General features: G+C 40.9%; 1 protein-coding gene across 2 annotated transcripts in view; it reads right to left on the bottom strand.

Annotated features, from left to right (window-relative positions):
• The window catches only part of DGKB (diacylglycerol kinase beta), an 895,737-nt gene that overhangs the window by 40,979 nt on the left and 838,397 nt on the right, over positions 1-16,361 (bottom strand). For both annotated transcript variants that reach the window (XM_075587224.1, XM_075587223.1), the window contains 2 exons: positions 14,598-14,718; positions 13,949-14,009 (listed from right to left, as the gene is read on the bottom strand). In XM_075587224.1, the coding sequence (XP_075443339.1) occupies positions 13,949-14,009; positions 14,598-14,718 (182 nt within the window). The remainder of the gene's footprint in view (positions 1-13,948; positions 14,010-14,597; positions 14,719-16,361) is intronic.

The following is a 16,361-nucleotide window of genomic DNA, read 5'->3' as shown; positions in this document are numbered from 1 at the left end:
CAAATAAAAGTTAAAACATTGAAGCAGAGATACACAGACTGTGATACATCTAATCATAATCAGTGCACAATGCAACTCCTACCTAACGCCTCCTACTGAAACTCCCCACAGTGCAAGCTAAGGCATTTGTGGCAATATTGGAGCATAATACATTGATACATAGTGGCAGGATAAACATGCCTCACTTTGACTCCATAATTGCCTTGATACTGTACGTAGACCTCAATGTTGCCTTTATTGAAAGGGTCTAATAGGGCCTCATGGTACTGAAGGAGATAAAACTTTTTTTTCAGATTGTGTAGTATTTTTCATGAATGGCATTTTTAATCACAAACTAGAAGATAAAGACTCGCTCAGCTGATTATATTACCTTGTAAGGTTCATACCAAGGGGAAACATAATGGAAAAAACGTGAGAGTAAAAAGACATTGAGAGAGTTGTAAATAGTATTATTATACTGTTTCACTTGTTTGTGGTGGCTATGAGATAAAGTTGTAATTCACAACCTTGAATCCCTTATGATAGGAACTGTATCTCATAGCAACCAGAAACAAATGAAACAGTAGAATTAATATGAGGCACTTTTTGTCTACATAATAGGGTGGAAATTGTATTTCCACCTGTGTCAAGGTGCTACTTAAAATAGCTACAGTTAGCTATTCACTTATATTTTACACAGGGTGTTTATAAGGTAAAACCTTCAACTATGGCGCTAGGCATCTGTAGCCAGGTCCCCTCTGGCTCCCCAGACATTCGGTTCTCTCTCTCTTACCTGCGACAGCGTGAGGGCAGTTGCAGGGGTGATCGTGTCACCGGGGGCTCCCGGCGACATCGGCTACAGGGCGCAGCCATCCTGTGTGCGTTCGCGCATGCGCGGAAGCTCGCACATGTGCAGTATAGCCCCAGAAGCAACATGACAGCCATTATAGGAAGTGGGAAGAGGCGCTTCATAGTCAGGGACATCCCCCAGTTCGCACATGCGCAGTTAGCAGTGGCGGTGGCCATTACAGTTCGCGCACGTGGCCCCAATGTAAAAGAGGTCCTGAGTGGACTACAACTCCCAGCAGCCTCTGGGGACTGCCCTTTAACCCATATCACCTGCTGCATTGAAGACAATAGGGTTTACAGATTCTCCTTCAGCAAAGAAGATACATTGTTGTGTGCATACAGGGAGTGTCAGTTGGATCCAGGAAGCGATTGGGGAAGGTAGTGTACAGAGAGCAGTGCTCTGCTATACTAGGCCACAGAGAATACCCCAGGCCCAGGTAGGCCCCACTCCCCACTAGGTTAGTGGGTAAGTTATAGGGACGGCCCCTTAGGTAGGGACCCTGCCCTTAACTGAGAGTGATTCTAGTCAGAGACACAGCTCCAGTGCTGTGTGCTCTGACAAGAAGAGATATTGTTGCTTTGCAGTGCAGCACAGCAGTTAGTTTGGCAGTTCCAGGAAAGGCCCCTTTCAGTGCAAAGGGGGGTTGCTTTCTACAGAACAGTGTTATGTGATATCACCGGTGCCAGTTGCACGCAGTGATTGCGGCCTGCGTCTGGGCTCAGACAGGCTCTACAGTGAGAGACATTATAAAGGTGGATCACTCCATGCGGGAGTCACCCACCATGGAGGCGGATTCCTGTTCCTGCGTCCGACCCTTTGTGAAGATCTTTACACCCGGGCGCAGATGTATGCCCGGGCAGGTATCGTATTAAGTTCACCAACCAAACCGGTACATCAGGCGGTGATCCCGCCTATAGGTTCTGGGTCTCTTAGTGGACTCGTGGGACTCTGGGTACACGGTGTTGGGGGAGGAATAAGGTGTGGGGGTTAAGGCACTGAGAAGACGGGTAGGAGTGTCATAGAGGGACACTGTCAATGTCATATTGTTGATGTATGTTGTGTTATGTATTGTTTCCTATACAGTAAACTGTTCTTATATATATACTTCGGTGTATGTGCTTACTGTGTATGTGGGTCTTGTGTACGGAAATTCTACACTCCTCGAATCCTACATAGGTGGAGGCGCTGTAACTAAGATCGTTCCAGAGGATTCACCCCAGTCTCTCACTGGCGGAGGCTCAGACCTCCTGTGAGCCTAACTGGTATATAGCACCACACCTGGTAACATATAGGTTCCCCCTCACATTCATTCTATCTGCGATTGGGGGTGGGGGAATACCCGTTACATATCTATCATCAAAAATGGTAAATTCTGAATGAATGAAAACTGTATTTTACTGCTCTCACTGCTGGTAGGGTATTTATGGTATTATATGACAAATCTTTTCATGTGCTCTTTAATAGTGAGTTTTTCTCAGATGCCCCCATTTTCAACGACAAACTAAATGAAATCCATCTGCACTAAGTACAAAATACAGATTTACTGTTTAAACACTAATAGTACTGAGTGCCACTACTTTTAGACGTTATATTTCGCTCAGGTTTTTAATCTTAGGCACTGGAAAACCATGGGGATGCCATGGTTTAAAGGTCTCCATGGTAGGGTCAAGTTACAGTAGTTAGTGACAGATATTTTACTGTAGGGACTATAGTAACCCCTTAGTATATCTAAGTTACCAGCTATGCAGCATTTACCCAACATTTTTTAGCTATTTATTTTTTGTGGATTTTTTACTGTTAATCTTCTGTTGCAGAAGTTGCAATGCATTGGAAGCCCCTCTTGCATCAAATGGGTTAAATCAATTTTCTATCATAGGGTACTGTAATCATACTATAGTAGACTATGTATAATATTACTATATAGTAGAAAATATTTCTATTTTCATGTGGGGTTTTAACATTAGTGTCTATCACAGATCACCTCCCTGCGAAATAATTGCATACTCAATATTGCGCTGTTAACATGCATATATCATTCTTAGTGAATGATTAAATGGGTATATATATATATATATATATATAACGTGTATATTATATATATATATATATATATATATATATATATACATATATATATATATATATATATATATATATATATATATATATATATATATATAATATACACGTATTATATATATATATATATATATATATATATATATATATATATATATTTACACGTATATATATATATATATATATATATATATATATATATATATATACCCATATAATACGTGTATATACATATACATACATATATACGTGTATTATATATATATATATACACACGTATTATTGCCCACTTTACAACCTTTAGTGAAGCCATAAAGCTCTGTTCATAATATGTAATGTACAGAGATCACTAATATGTAAAAGGTGTGATGTGTCCGCTTTCATATGTGTACTTATGCAATAGGAGTGTGCATTAATTTGCTTATAGAAAACTATTTGCTCTAGTCTATAGATTTTGTTTTATTTAGAAGAGGCAAAAACAAACTGCTCCACACAAGTTCCACCTACTAACTGTAAACACTGTCTGAACAAGCAAAACCAGCCAATTGACAGTTGGTGCTCAACCAACCAATTCCATATCACAGCTGAAAAGCATTATCATATAATTTATCACTGGTAAGACAGGTTAATTAGAATAAAAAGTTTTATTAAATAAAGCAATTTTGTTTATGATTTGTATTAGTGTATATACATAATTAAACCTGTTATTGGAGTTTAATGCAGATCACAATCAACCTTTTTGGATCTACACTCCACACGCACGCACACATTTATGTGTGTATATAAAACACAATTCCCCAGGACAAGAGTTGTGTAAAGGTCATAACATTTGGTTCACAAATGTTTTCACAGTGTTTTCTTAAATTTAATGTTTTCAGAAATATTTTTGCAAAAGTTTTCATTATTTAAGAATTTGAAAAAATATTAATTGGCACAACAGGTTTGCAAAATAACAGCAATATTTCATAAAATTCACCTGAAATTTCGCAAAAAGTTTATTAAAATGATGCAAAAACTGCTGCCATTTACTTCTGTGTTTTGTGTTGGTGAGTGTGAAAAGATGCTAAAGGGTGTCGGAGGAGATAGTGCCAGAGAGTCAGAGAGAGGGAAAGAAAAAGTGAGAATCAGAGGTGCATATTTATTAAGTGGTTTGCCAGCTTTAAGACACCAGCTGTTAGGCTGCGCTTATAGTGCTGGCGACAGTGACACAATGTCGCGGCAAAACAAATGCATTGCCGCCGTCGCAAGCGCTTATAGTAAGCGCGACGCGTAATGGAGTGGCGGCTTAGTCGCGATCGCTTGAAGTTATCACAGTTTGATTTTTGCAGCGACCGTAGCCTGACGTAGCCGTCGCCTTATATGTTATTTGGTAGGGATTCCACCTTGAAATATGCAGGTGGGATCTAAGACATACTTACAGTAAATTAGACTTAAATCGTTGGATTTCAGAAACAGAAGCAGATTTATTGTCTATGAAACACTCTAAATGTCCCGTTTTCTATACCCTTCCTAAGATCCACAAAAGTTTGTCTCAACCACCTGGTAAGCCCGTAATAGCAGCTACATACTCTCTTAATCAGCCATTATTGATTTTTGTGGATATATTCTTACAAACGTTGGTTCAAACCACAAACTATTATGTACAGAATACATTCATTTTATTGTTGAAATGAAAGAGTATCCCTAGAACAGGTAAACATGTTATACTAGTAAGTATGGATGTGGCTAGCCTCTATACCATTACACCTCATGAGGGAGGTTTGGAAGTTAATAGTGCTGCACTTACTGCACATTACATAGACACGGTTCCTGTTGAATACATCATGCTATTGTGGCACTTCATTTTATACAAAAATCCCTTTAAAATTGAATTATATTATTGTGACGGAAAAGATCCAAGCACCAGTAAAATAAAGGTTAATCCTGGTCCCTGGCCCCTGCCAGTCCTTCTCTGGGGCTCATGTGGCCACTAGACTCCTGAGCTACCCTGTTCTTACATGCCCGGAAGCCCCTTGCATCTCATGTAAACTGTGATTCATTAGTCCTGTTGTAATAATGCACTCTTAAAATGTGTATACAGTCTGAAAATTTGTATGAAAGCATAGCCAAGGACTCTGGACATGCAGGGCTGAGAAACCCTTTGTGCGGCCTAAATGTCTGGAGAAATGGCTTTTACTGGGACTTGAGGGGGGTGTGTATACTCTGGCTTCGGGAACTGTGACTCTGATGCCAGGGCCATTGTTCAGCCAAGACTCTGAGTCATCCATCTCCACAAAGGGTATCCGGCTGAAACTGGAACTTAAAGTCTGAGTCTAAGCCCCAAATGATTCAGGTCTCAGTAGTTAGTTTGAATTTCCAACAGCCTTGATTGGACTATGTAGCTCGCTCTGTGAGTGGCCCATGTAGCATCCATGCTTTGACTGGTCCTCATGTAGCAAATGTGCTCTGATTGGTTGGTAGCCCTTCTCCATAGTTTCAGATGGAGGCTGAGGTCTATGTAAAGGGTTGCTGATCTCACTTCCAGAATTCATTCTGATCCTGTAGTGGAGGTGAACTAAGCGGTGTGCTCTGAGGCTTTGCCGGAGACATAGGAAAACAAGAGGGAAATTTGAAAGTGCTTTGTGCTACAGGACTGTAGCTGTGCTGGAGAAGCGGAGAGCAGGACTTTTCAGCAGGAGTTTTGAAAGTTCTCTGCTGTGAATTGTACCAGAGAGGTCTGGACAGTAAGCAAGCCCTGAGGTGGCACTCAGCACCTAGCAAGCTAGGATTCCCCCCCCCCCCCATACACTGTTTTTAATAAACATAGCTCTGATTGTGTTTTTTGTATTGTGCTTGCTGACTTCGGGCGGATTAACCATTCTTTATTGAACTACTGTGTCCTGTCTGCTGCCTTGATCTCTCGGTTAAGTTCTGCTCTCCCATGACGGTATTATTTGCAAATTAAGGGTGCTGTCATGGGCAGCAATGCGGTCCCAGCTTATGTCAATTTATATATGACACATTTCGAGGAGGAATTTATATACAACTCTCCCTAGGATACCCAGTAGACAAGAGCAATTAGGATCTGCAATCAAATATATTAGAACCTGTGTCTTTGCCCATGGCTATTCCCCCAAGATATTAGATAAAACATTTAGGGGCCTATTCTAGCAGCCTTGATAAAATCTTACGCTTGTGCTGATACCAGGGCTTATGTGCTAGGCAGAGAAATTAGTAGCCCATTAGGTACCTGGTTACAAACACATCAATACAATTATTCCAACACCAAAACACCAAAAGAATAAAATTATGTTATCCCAAAACACTAGAATACAATTAAATAAACACCTAACCAACAAAACAATTAAATAAATAAAACCACTAACAAATCATAAAATGTAATAAAAACAAGCCATCCAAATACCAAACAATTTAGTGAAAACAATAAGCAGAAATAGAAAAAATAATAATCAATTCAAAACAAGCATTTGCCAAAAAATGCATTGCCTGTCACTGTATTTATCTTTACAGGGCACAGATTAATACATTAGCAGTCAATGGCCTGTGAAAAACATAAAATTAAATACTATAAAAAAACCCGAAAAAAGACAATTACATACATTCAATATTTGTCTTAACTTTAGAAGTCTTCACCCTCCGAATCTCGGCGTATCAGGAAGTGCTCGACTCGCAACATCATCCACTGCAATCCGCCTTCATCCTCTGTGATGATCAGCATCAGGTAAAACAATCTTCTTTCTTTCATATTCTTTCACCTTCTTCTATCTTCTTCTGTCATTCTTTTCTTCTATCTTCTTTTCTTTCAATCCAAACCTAATGTTAAATCCAAAACGGATGTTGACTCGTTGGATGGGGACAAACCAATGGGGAGGCTGCAGGGAGTGAGCATCATAGGTTTGCTGTGTACCGATAGGCAGGGGCAGAGTCAGTAACAGCTATGGGACAATGGATAGGATTAATCCCTTGAGTGCCTGTGTCCGCGCGACGTCTGCGCATAATCAGAGCGTGTAGTCAGAGCGCGCTGTGCGCTGCCCATGTCGTCACGGGGCAGAGCCTGGAGACGGTCCCTGCAGTGTCTCTATTTTTAGTGGTGCAACGCCTGGCCACAGGTTGAAGCTGACGTGCGTCACGAGATGCGTGACTGGGCAGGACCTTACGCTGATCCTCACAGTACCCCTCACTCCCCCTCTTCAGGAGCGACCTCTTGGCTCCTCAGGGATGGTTTATGAGGGTACTTCCAGTGGAAGGCCTGGACGAGCCTGGGGGCATGTAATTGGTGCCGAGAGATCCAGGATCGGTCTTCGGGACCAAAGCCCCTCCAATGGACGAGATATTGGAAGCCTCCCCTGGATATCCTGGAATCCGGAACCGACTGAATTTCGAACTCTTGTTGTTTGTCAATAAGGAGGGGTTCCTCTAATGAGGCCGGAGCAGGAGAGTGAGAGTCTTGTACACACGGTTTCAGAAGGGATGTGGGGAACATGGATGGGATACACATGGAAGTTGGAAATTGTAGGCGATAGGTCACCGGGTTAATCTTTTCGGAGATGAAAATGGGCCAATTAATCTTGGTACTAGTTTTGCTGTGGGTACCTTTAGCCGAATGTTCTTGGTTGTAAGCCATACTTTATCCCTTGGATTGTAAGCTGGGGTTCTTCATCGATTTTGGTCCGCTTGTTTTCTCTGTAGAAAAACTGCTCTCTTGAGATTCACTTGAATCCTCTCCCATGAGTTCTGTAATTGTTGAATCCTGTTATCCGCAGCTGGTACCCCGGATCTGTGTCCTGTCATGGGAAGGACTGATGAGTGAAAGCCATAATTAATAAAAAATGGTGAATCCATTGTTAATTCGCTCTTTAAATTATTGTGAGAGAACTCTGCCCAGGGAAGAAGATCAGTCCAGTTGTCCTGGGTATCGGATATGCAACATTAAATACATTGTTCTAATGATTGGTTAGTTCGTTCTGTCTGATCGTTAGTATGGGGATGGTAACCAGAAGAAAAATTAAGAGATATCCCCAATTGCTGGCAAAATGAACGCCAAAATTTAGAAATAAATTGGGAACCCCGATCTGAGACAATAACCCGAGGAACCCCATGGAGACGAAAATATTTTTTGACAAAAATTTCAAAAAGCTTGAAGCATTCGACAGGCCCCTAAGAGGGATAAAGTGAGCTTGCTTGGAGAAACGGTCCACCACTACCAGAATGGTGTTCATGCCTTTAGATATCGGTAGTTGTATGATATAATCCATAGATAAGTGGGTCCATGAACGATCTGCGATAGGAAGAGGTTGAAGTAACCCTGTAGGTCTGTTCCGGGGAGTTTTATTTTGAGCACATGTATGGCATGAGGCAACAAATTCTTTGATCTCCCTCCATATTCGTGGCCACCAGAAAATCCATTCTAGCAGATCAGTGGTTCTCCTAGTGCCAGCATGTCCTGAACTCTTGGAGTAGTGGTCCCATTCTAGAACCTTCCTACGGTATGCAGGTGTGGTAAAAAGGTGACCCTCTGGGAATTTGAGACCCTCAAGGACCCTCAAGGATGTTGGAGTGACCTTGAATGATTTTCTCCAAAAGAATCGAAGGTGTTCGCGGAAATTATGCATACTGGAGGCAGTATAGTCTTTTCTCGGTCTTCAGCCTTGTCATCAAGCAGGGCTGACGGGAGAGTGCACCTGCCTTGATGTTCCTAGAGCCAGGTAGAAATCAAATGATAAAATTGAACCGAGAAAAAAAAAGTGACCATCGAGCTTCCCGTGACCCCAACCGACCAGCGCTTTTGATGTACAGGAGGTTTTTTTGATCCATCAGAATGGTGAAAGAGGTTTCAGACCCCTCGAGCAAGTGTCTCCATTATTCTAGAGTTATTTTGATGCCAGGAGTTCTGGATTGCCTACATCATAACTTTGTTCGGCCGGGGAAAATTTCTTGGGGAAGAAGGCATACGGGAGAAGTTTGGCCGCAGGTGTCTTTCTCTGTGATAGTACTGCTCCGGCCCCAAAATCAGAAATGTCCACTTCCAGGGTGAAGGGTAAACCAGGGTCCAGATGTATGAGGACAGGAGCTGACACGAAGGCTGATTTCAGTCTCTCGAACGCCTGATTCGCAGCAGAAGATCACAAGGCGGGGTCGGCACCTTTCTGTGTTAAAGCTTTAATGGCCGCTACTACAGAGGAGAAGTTCAATATGAATCTTCGGTAGCAGTTGGCGAAGCCCAGGAAGTGTTGCACGGCCTTCAGTGTCGTGGGACGAGGCCAATCCACTACCGGTTGTACCTTGGCTGGATTCATGGCAAGACCTGTATCCGATATGATGTAACCTAGAAAGGTCGTCATGGTCTGATGAAACTGTCATTTCTCCAGCTTAGCGAAAAGATGATTCTTTCACAGACGTAGAAGTACCTGTTTAACCTGACCCGATGTTCCTGTACGGACTTGGAGAAAATTAAGATATCAAGATAAACAATGACAAATTGGCCAAAGAGGTCCTTGACAATGTCATTAAAAAGTCCTGGAATACTGCTGGAGCATTAGAAAAGCGGAATGGCATCATGAGGTATTCGTCGTTTCCGTCCCGGGTGTTGAAAGCAGTCTTCCATTCATCCCCCTGATGGATTCTTACTAGATTGTAAGCCCCTCGTAAATCCAGCATGGTGAAGATTGTGGCCCCTGCAATTTGTCAAAGAGTTTGGAGGTTCTCAGATATGTATTCTTTCGTGGCCTTGGTCTCAGGAGGACATAACGGGTAAGAAGCCCTTCGAGAGGGAACTGAGCCAGGCAATAAATCGATGGTGGTAGTTCCTACGCTTGTGCTTTATTAAAGACGTCCCAGAACTCGGAGTAGATTTCAGGTAAGAAGATATTTACGTGTTCAGTAGAGAAACCCTACATATTTGTTTAGAGGAACTGAAGCAGTTCTTTGAGCACTGATTGCTCCATTGGAAGGACTCTGCATTGGTCCAGTCTATGCGAGGGTTATGTAGTTGAAGCCATGGAAGTCCAAGGATGACGTCGACCGTGGGAGTGTGGATGACATCCAATTGGATCATCTTGATGTGAGGCTCTCCTGTACCCAACTGGAATGGGATGGTCTGTAGAGAAATAAAAGCAGGTTGTAGAGGGCAGAAATTGATGGCCTCCAGGCCTACAGGGTTTTTCTTGTGTACCAAGGGAATCTTTTCTCTCTCTGCGAATCCCTGGTCAATGAAATTACCCCCTGAACCGGAGTCCAGAAAAGCCTGTGCGGAGGTATGGAAGGTCTTACCGGTTAAGGTAATGGGGGGTTAGAATCCTAGTTGGCATCTTTTTCTTTTCGGGAGGAGAAGTTGATAGTGTTCCCAGTGTGATTCTCCTGGCTCTCACTGGGACTTGGTGTTTCCCGATTTGTAAGGACAAGCAAGTGCCTGGTGTCCAATGTTACCGCAGTATAAGCAGAGGCCGGCATTGTGTCACCATTGTTTCTTGCCGGGGGATAACTTATTGCCACCGAGTTGCATGGGTTCCTCCAGATCCAGAGTAGGTGGGTTGACAGCCCCTGAAATAAATTGAGAGGTTCAATTTGCGCCGGGTTCTCTTGGATCTTCTCTCCTGTAACCGCTGGTCGACTCGGATGCAAAGGGCGATGAGCAAGTCCAGGTCGGTGGGACATTCCTGGGCCGCTTGCTCATCCTTCAGATTCTCGGAGAGGCCTTGCCAGAAGGCGACAGTTAGTGTCTCATCATTCCAACCAGTCTCTGGGGCGATGGTGCAGAACTCTAGCTCGTATCGGGCCACGGAATGGTTAACTTGGGAGATATGCAAGAGGCAGGAGGCAGCAGTTACCTTGCGTTAAAGAAGAAGAAGAACCTACGCCAGGGCATCGTCGATCAACAAGGAAATGATGTATGCTACTTTTGATCGAAAAGACACGAAACGAGAAGGCATCAGCTCGAATTGGATGAAGCATTGATTGAGGAAACCACGACTACCATGTGAGTCACCGCCGTAGCGATTGTGGGTAGGTAGTCGTGGTTCAGAAGCGGTAGCCACATGGATGGGTGTCAGAACCTCCGCCATAGGGGTTGCTGAGTTGGAATGGGAGCATTGCTTCAGGTCGGTAATGGTTTGAACCTGCAGTTGGAGTATCTCCATGCGCTGGTTATTTAACTCCAGATATTTGTCCAGTCTGTCAAACATGTTGGTGTGCGCGGTCAAGTGTCAATGCACCTCAAAGGGGTCCATGTATGGGGGGCTGAGCATACTGTCACGGAGTGCTCACCACAAACAAGGCAGAGTCAGTAGCAGCTGTGGGATAATGGACGAATTAACCCTTTGAGTGCCTGTGTCATGCGACGTCTGCGCGTAGTCAGAGCGCGCTGTGCACTGCCCATGTCATCACGGGGACGAAGCCTGGAGACGGTTCCTGCGGTTCCTCTCTTCTTAGAGGCGCAGTGCTTGCATGCAGGTTGCGGCTGATGTACGTCACCGGTGGCGTCGCTGGATGCGTCACGGGGCGGAGCCTGGGGACGATCCCTGCGGTGTCTCATCTCCTATTAAACCGGCGCCTGGCCGCAGGTTGAGGCTGACACGCGTCACAAGATGTGTGATGGGGGTGGAACCTTACGCTTATCCTCACACAACTACACTATAAGAATAGGTGCTAATCATAATAAAACCCAGCATTTGCAATATACTTTTCTGGAGCCATTGCTGAAATTGCTACTCTATTGATGCATAGATCGTGGTACATGGCAATACTTGATATTTTTAAGAATACACCAAAAAGGGGTTGGGGGAACATACATATAATTATTTATTCAAATTTCCCTCGCTGTTAAATTGATATTTTTCTTTTCTCTCTGCCTGCGGACAGTTTGTTTCCTCAGTCATTGTGCTGCGGTTTCCTTCTACTAGGCTCAGTTGTTGCAGACTAATATTAGTCCCCCAAAGGTTATGTTTTTAAGGGTGTTTGCTGGTGCATTAAAGTGCAAATATTACACAGATGTAATTATTACTCACAGACTAATGACTGCAAAGTTCTAAATTACATATAGCCAATAGCGCTAATCTAAGACCTTATTATCATATTTGAAAACTAACTGCTAATGACTCTGTAATGATTCTGTATTAACTCTTTAGTGCCTACAGTAATTGGTTTCTAATTCCAGAAAGTGTTGGTGCAGTGCTAAACTTTTTACGCCACTGCTATTTTTGACTATTACAGTACTTGTAAACTCTAAATCGAGTCCAGAGTTCAGAGTCTGAAATTATATCTGATGCATTATGTGGTGTTACGTATCAGCCTGATACATAGATTCATTTCAAATCTACTGTTGACGCAAATGCTTATACTGTACATTTTTAATTACTTTCCTCTTAAAAGTGAAACATGCTATATAGATTTAGTTAATTTATATATTGAAACAGCCATGATGCATCAATAATGTTTTTGTTGATATACTGTATACCAATAAATGTATTTCTAATTATACATTTTAAATATAAACTACCTCTTTTTGACAAGGTGTCTTCTAACTTTTTGATGCACATATACAAATAGTTCATATGTGCTTCATCACTATTGCTCCGCCTATTTCAAAACATGTTTGCGCCAATATATCTGACTAAGAAACGTAATGATGCTTACTGTGCCCAATGATTAAAAAAGGTTAGTATGTACTGTAAGACGCACACGCAATATACTCTTTGATTTTGTTGCATTCATTTATGTCACATATTCCATTAGCGACAAAGACCCAGAGTGTGTGTGCAGGAAGGTGAAACTAGAGATATGGCTTTGATTAATACTCACGTCCTTACATTTATGGATAATTCTATATGTCCGAAGCAGGAAATAATACTGCTCTGGACAGAAAGAACTGCTCCCTAAATGTAAGGAAGTATTACAACTGCAGCGAGGTAAGTGGTAGAGATATGACTGACATAAACCAAATTCCCTTTGAAATATTCAACAGAGAGCATAGTTACAGCCAGAAGGGAACCTAAGGTGACTGACATTTTAAGATCATGCACCCAGATTTCAGCCAGGTACTTTGCTGAAACTGCTGTATTCTGTTGAAACATGCCATTTTTTCACCTATTTTAATTACCATTGGTGATTTCAATTAATTGTTTCAAATAACAATTTTTTGCCAATATAGTATGTATGTTTTTCTTTATTTAAAAGTATTCAGAGTCTATTAAATTAACAAAACTGTGTGTAGCCACTATTATATTATTTTAATTGCCGTTTTTGTGAAATACCTGACGTTTACAGAAGGTTTGGGATAGGTTTTATATATTAATTAAAATCTAAGCAGGCCCTATTAATAACTAAAGAGATTTTGCAACAGATTGAGCAATAACACATGGCTCACACGCTTCAAGGAAAGTAAAACATTACTTCTAACTTCACCTACATTTTCAGAATATGGAAGCAATAAAGACAGGAGATGAAAGTTCTAATTGTGAATTGCGACTGTGAAAAATTACACTTGAAATCCAAGAAACGCAACACGGCCACTGAATTTCCAGTGAATTTATAAGGGTTAGAGCACTGAAGGAGTTTTCCTATACATATTGAGAAATAAATATACAGTATGCTTAAAGCTGCAGACCAAGCAAAATCCTACATGTGTTTTTTTTTTAACACATCAGTTCTGTACTATGAGAAAATGTATGTAGCATCGTTTTTAAACAACTCTGAATTACCTTTTGTATGTATTATAATGTAACATGCCTTTTTTGTTTCTATAGCAACCATTTACAAATTCACAGATACTGAGTCAATACTCCTCTGCAGCCATTTAGTGAACCCCCGAGCCTAATCTTCGCCGATCGATCTCAGGAGAACGGATCTATCGGCAACTTAGCTAATTACTTATCATCGTGTGGATTGTATTGATGCACACATTAAAGGGAAAAAATAAAATAAAAAAACAGCAGCTTGTACTGCTGCTTTAAAAGAAGTCATAAAAGTTGTCTAATCATATTGTTTCAATAAATGGGTGAGAGACTGACTGATATTGTACAGTGTAGATATTTTAAGAATACTCACAGTACATGGAGTCTGCATCCATGGTTCCCCGTCTATCTGCATTGGAAGGGATTTGCTAGTCCTGTAAAGATATATTTAAAAACACATTGAATGTAAGCAAACGTTGCAACATAAAAAATACTTTTACCTTTAGCATCAACGTACTTGATGCTATTTATTTCAATGATAATTCTCATGAACACTGAATATTTATTGACATGTATTATCATGCAAGGAAACAGTTTAATGATTGTAATCTATAGGTTATAAAGGAATATTTTCAGTAAATCTAAATGGCCTTCCTATCTAGGATTATGAAATAGAATCACAATATTTTAACAATTCTCCTGGCCTATTATTGTTTCTATGATATAAAGATAGTGATGCAATATCTGAAAAATGATGGGAGCATTATATTAATAAATTGATAGTAACTATATATCAAGTATTGCTAAATCCTTAAACATTTTTATTATTTCATCACTTCCTTCGAGTACAGTATACACACATCATTTCTAAAGTGCTAAATTTAGTAGTTTTACTAAATTATATTACATGTCCTTCTTCCATTACTTCGCTTTATATTTATATTTGTTTATTCTCATGTACTACTGCTTCCAAGAGTTATATTTTTATGAAATTAAATTAGTCAATATAAAATAAGTATTACCTTATAACTACAGATGAACACTGTGCAAGACGTTTTCCAGCACTCTTAAGTCCTGTATAAATTTGTCCCATCTCCATTGCTCCTTCCAGGCCAACCACCTCCATAAGCTGATCGCTCAGATCTGAAAAAACACAAAACATTCCTATTGACGTTGCATAGCTAGCAACAATTTCACACTGATGAGACCCAACAGGGCAAAATAGCAGGTGGTTAGAAGGTTTACTGGCTAGGCACTTCTCTAATTGAGACTGTGCTGAAAAGCTTTCTACAGTAATACGGCAGACATAAGTTTATATGAGTCCATGTTAAAAGGGAAAAGAAGTAAAGAGTGACACACTGTGAGTGCTCATTTGCATGTCATTACCCAGAATTCCTGGTGTCAATGGAAGCATTGTTTGCTAAGCAATAATGGGAAAAGACAGTGTTTCAAATCTGTCTGAGACATGTGTTGCCGTGTCTGGTTCTTGCTACCAGTCTTCCCAATCTTGTTTTTTTCCCACACAAGCAGCTTCCTTGGGTGACAGGGTAGAGGTGGGACATGGTCTGTGTTCTGCCCAATCCTGGGCTCAGACCTTGGACTTCCCCCTCTGTACTAGGGAAGCTGCAACCCTAAATTGAGTTAGTTGTCTCACCCTCTGTTCATTTAAAAAATATATGTTAATATTTATGTTTTCCCAGTCATGTTTTTAAATTTTTAGGATTTCGTATTGTTCCTTTCCTTTTCAAAATTTTCTGTCAATTTTTCTTTTTTCCAAATGCCATTGTGGGCCATAGGTTGACCACCCCAGGTCTACATTGTGCTTCCTATATAGTGTTAATATTGTGCACATTTTCATGGGATTTTCAAGGGAGCATAGATCAGTAATAGCTGATTATATTGTATTATTATACTAGGACTCCAATTCTACAGGCTCAATACCACAAGGTTGGCATAAAGCAGACATGGTGCCTATATTTAAAAAGCCAGCAAGATCACTACCGGGGAATTACAGACCTGTAAGACTGACATCAATAGTGGGGATGAGAACAGACATTTTCACACAGCGTTCTATTTGTGGGAAAGTGAAATTCGATATCAAAACCAATTAGTGCATAAAGTGAGAGTGAAAAACACTGTATTTATACAGTAAATATTCACAAAGAACTCTGTGCAAATCGTGAATAAAAATAGTTTAGAAACTATGCAGTGTTATTAAAGATATATAAACAGTGAAAAAGTAATTTTCATAAGATCAAAATTAATAACCAGTATTACAACTCAAAACCAAGTAGAACCTAGCTCTGGGGTTCTTGGAAATGTGGGGAGTGCTAACAACCGCAAAAATAGAAAAATATGTATAGTACAATATTGTATATACTGTATAGTGTGAATTAAAAATAAAATATCTAAAAAAAATGCACACTGGTATGGTTTAAATCAGATACGAAACCCCATATTGTCAGAATGCGTTTCCCTGGCGTAAATACACTCAGATATTGTATATCAGATGAGGTGAGATGAGGTGAGATGTGGTAATCCCAGAAAAGAAAAAGAACATCAGGATGGTGCAGATCGTAATTACAGTGTATTTGAATCACGTATGTTTCTTACGAATGTGCACTCACATGATAAAAAATCTCTAAAGCCTAAATAGAAAACCAAAGGATGTCACGGAGGTTTGTGATCACTGCACAGGAGTAGGTTCTCACCCACACTCGATTGCGCCGAGGAGCGGTTGCACCATCGGCTCCCTCGAATGCCTGGGTCTGCTTGCTTCCTGACCC

The sequence above is a fragment of the Ascaphus truei genome, chromosome 2, assembly GCF_040206685.1.
Source record: "Ascaphus truei isolate aAscTru1 chromosome 2, aAscTru1.hap1, whole genome shotgun sequence".
Classification (NCBI taxonomy): Eukaryota; Metazoa; Chordata; class Amphibia; order Anura; family Ascaphidae; genus Ascaphus; species Ascaphus truei.
This window is presented reverse-complemented; position numbering and strand designations above follow the sequence as displayed.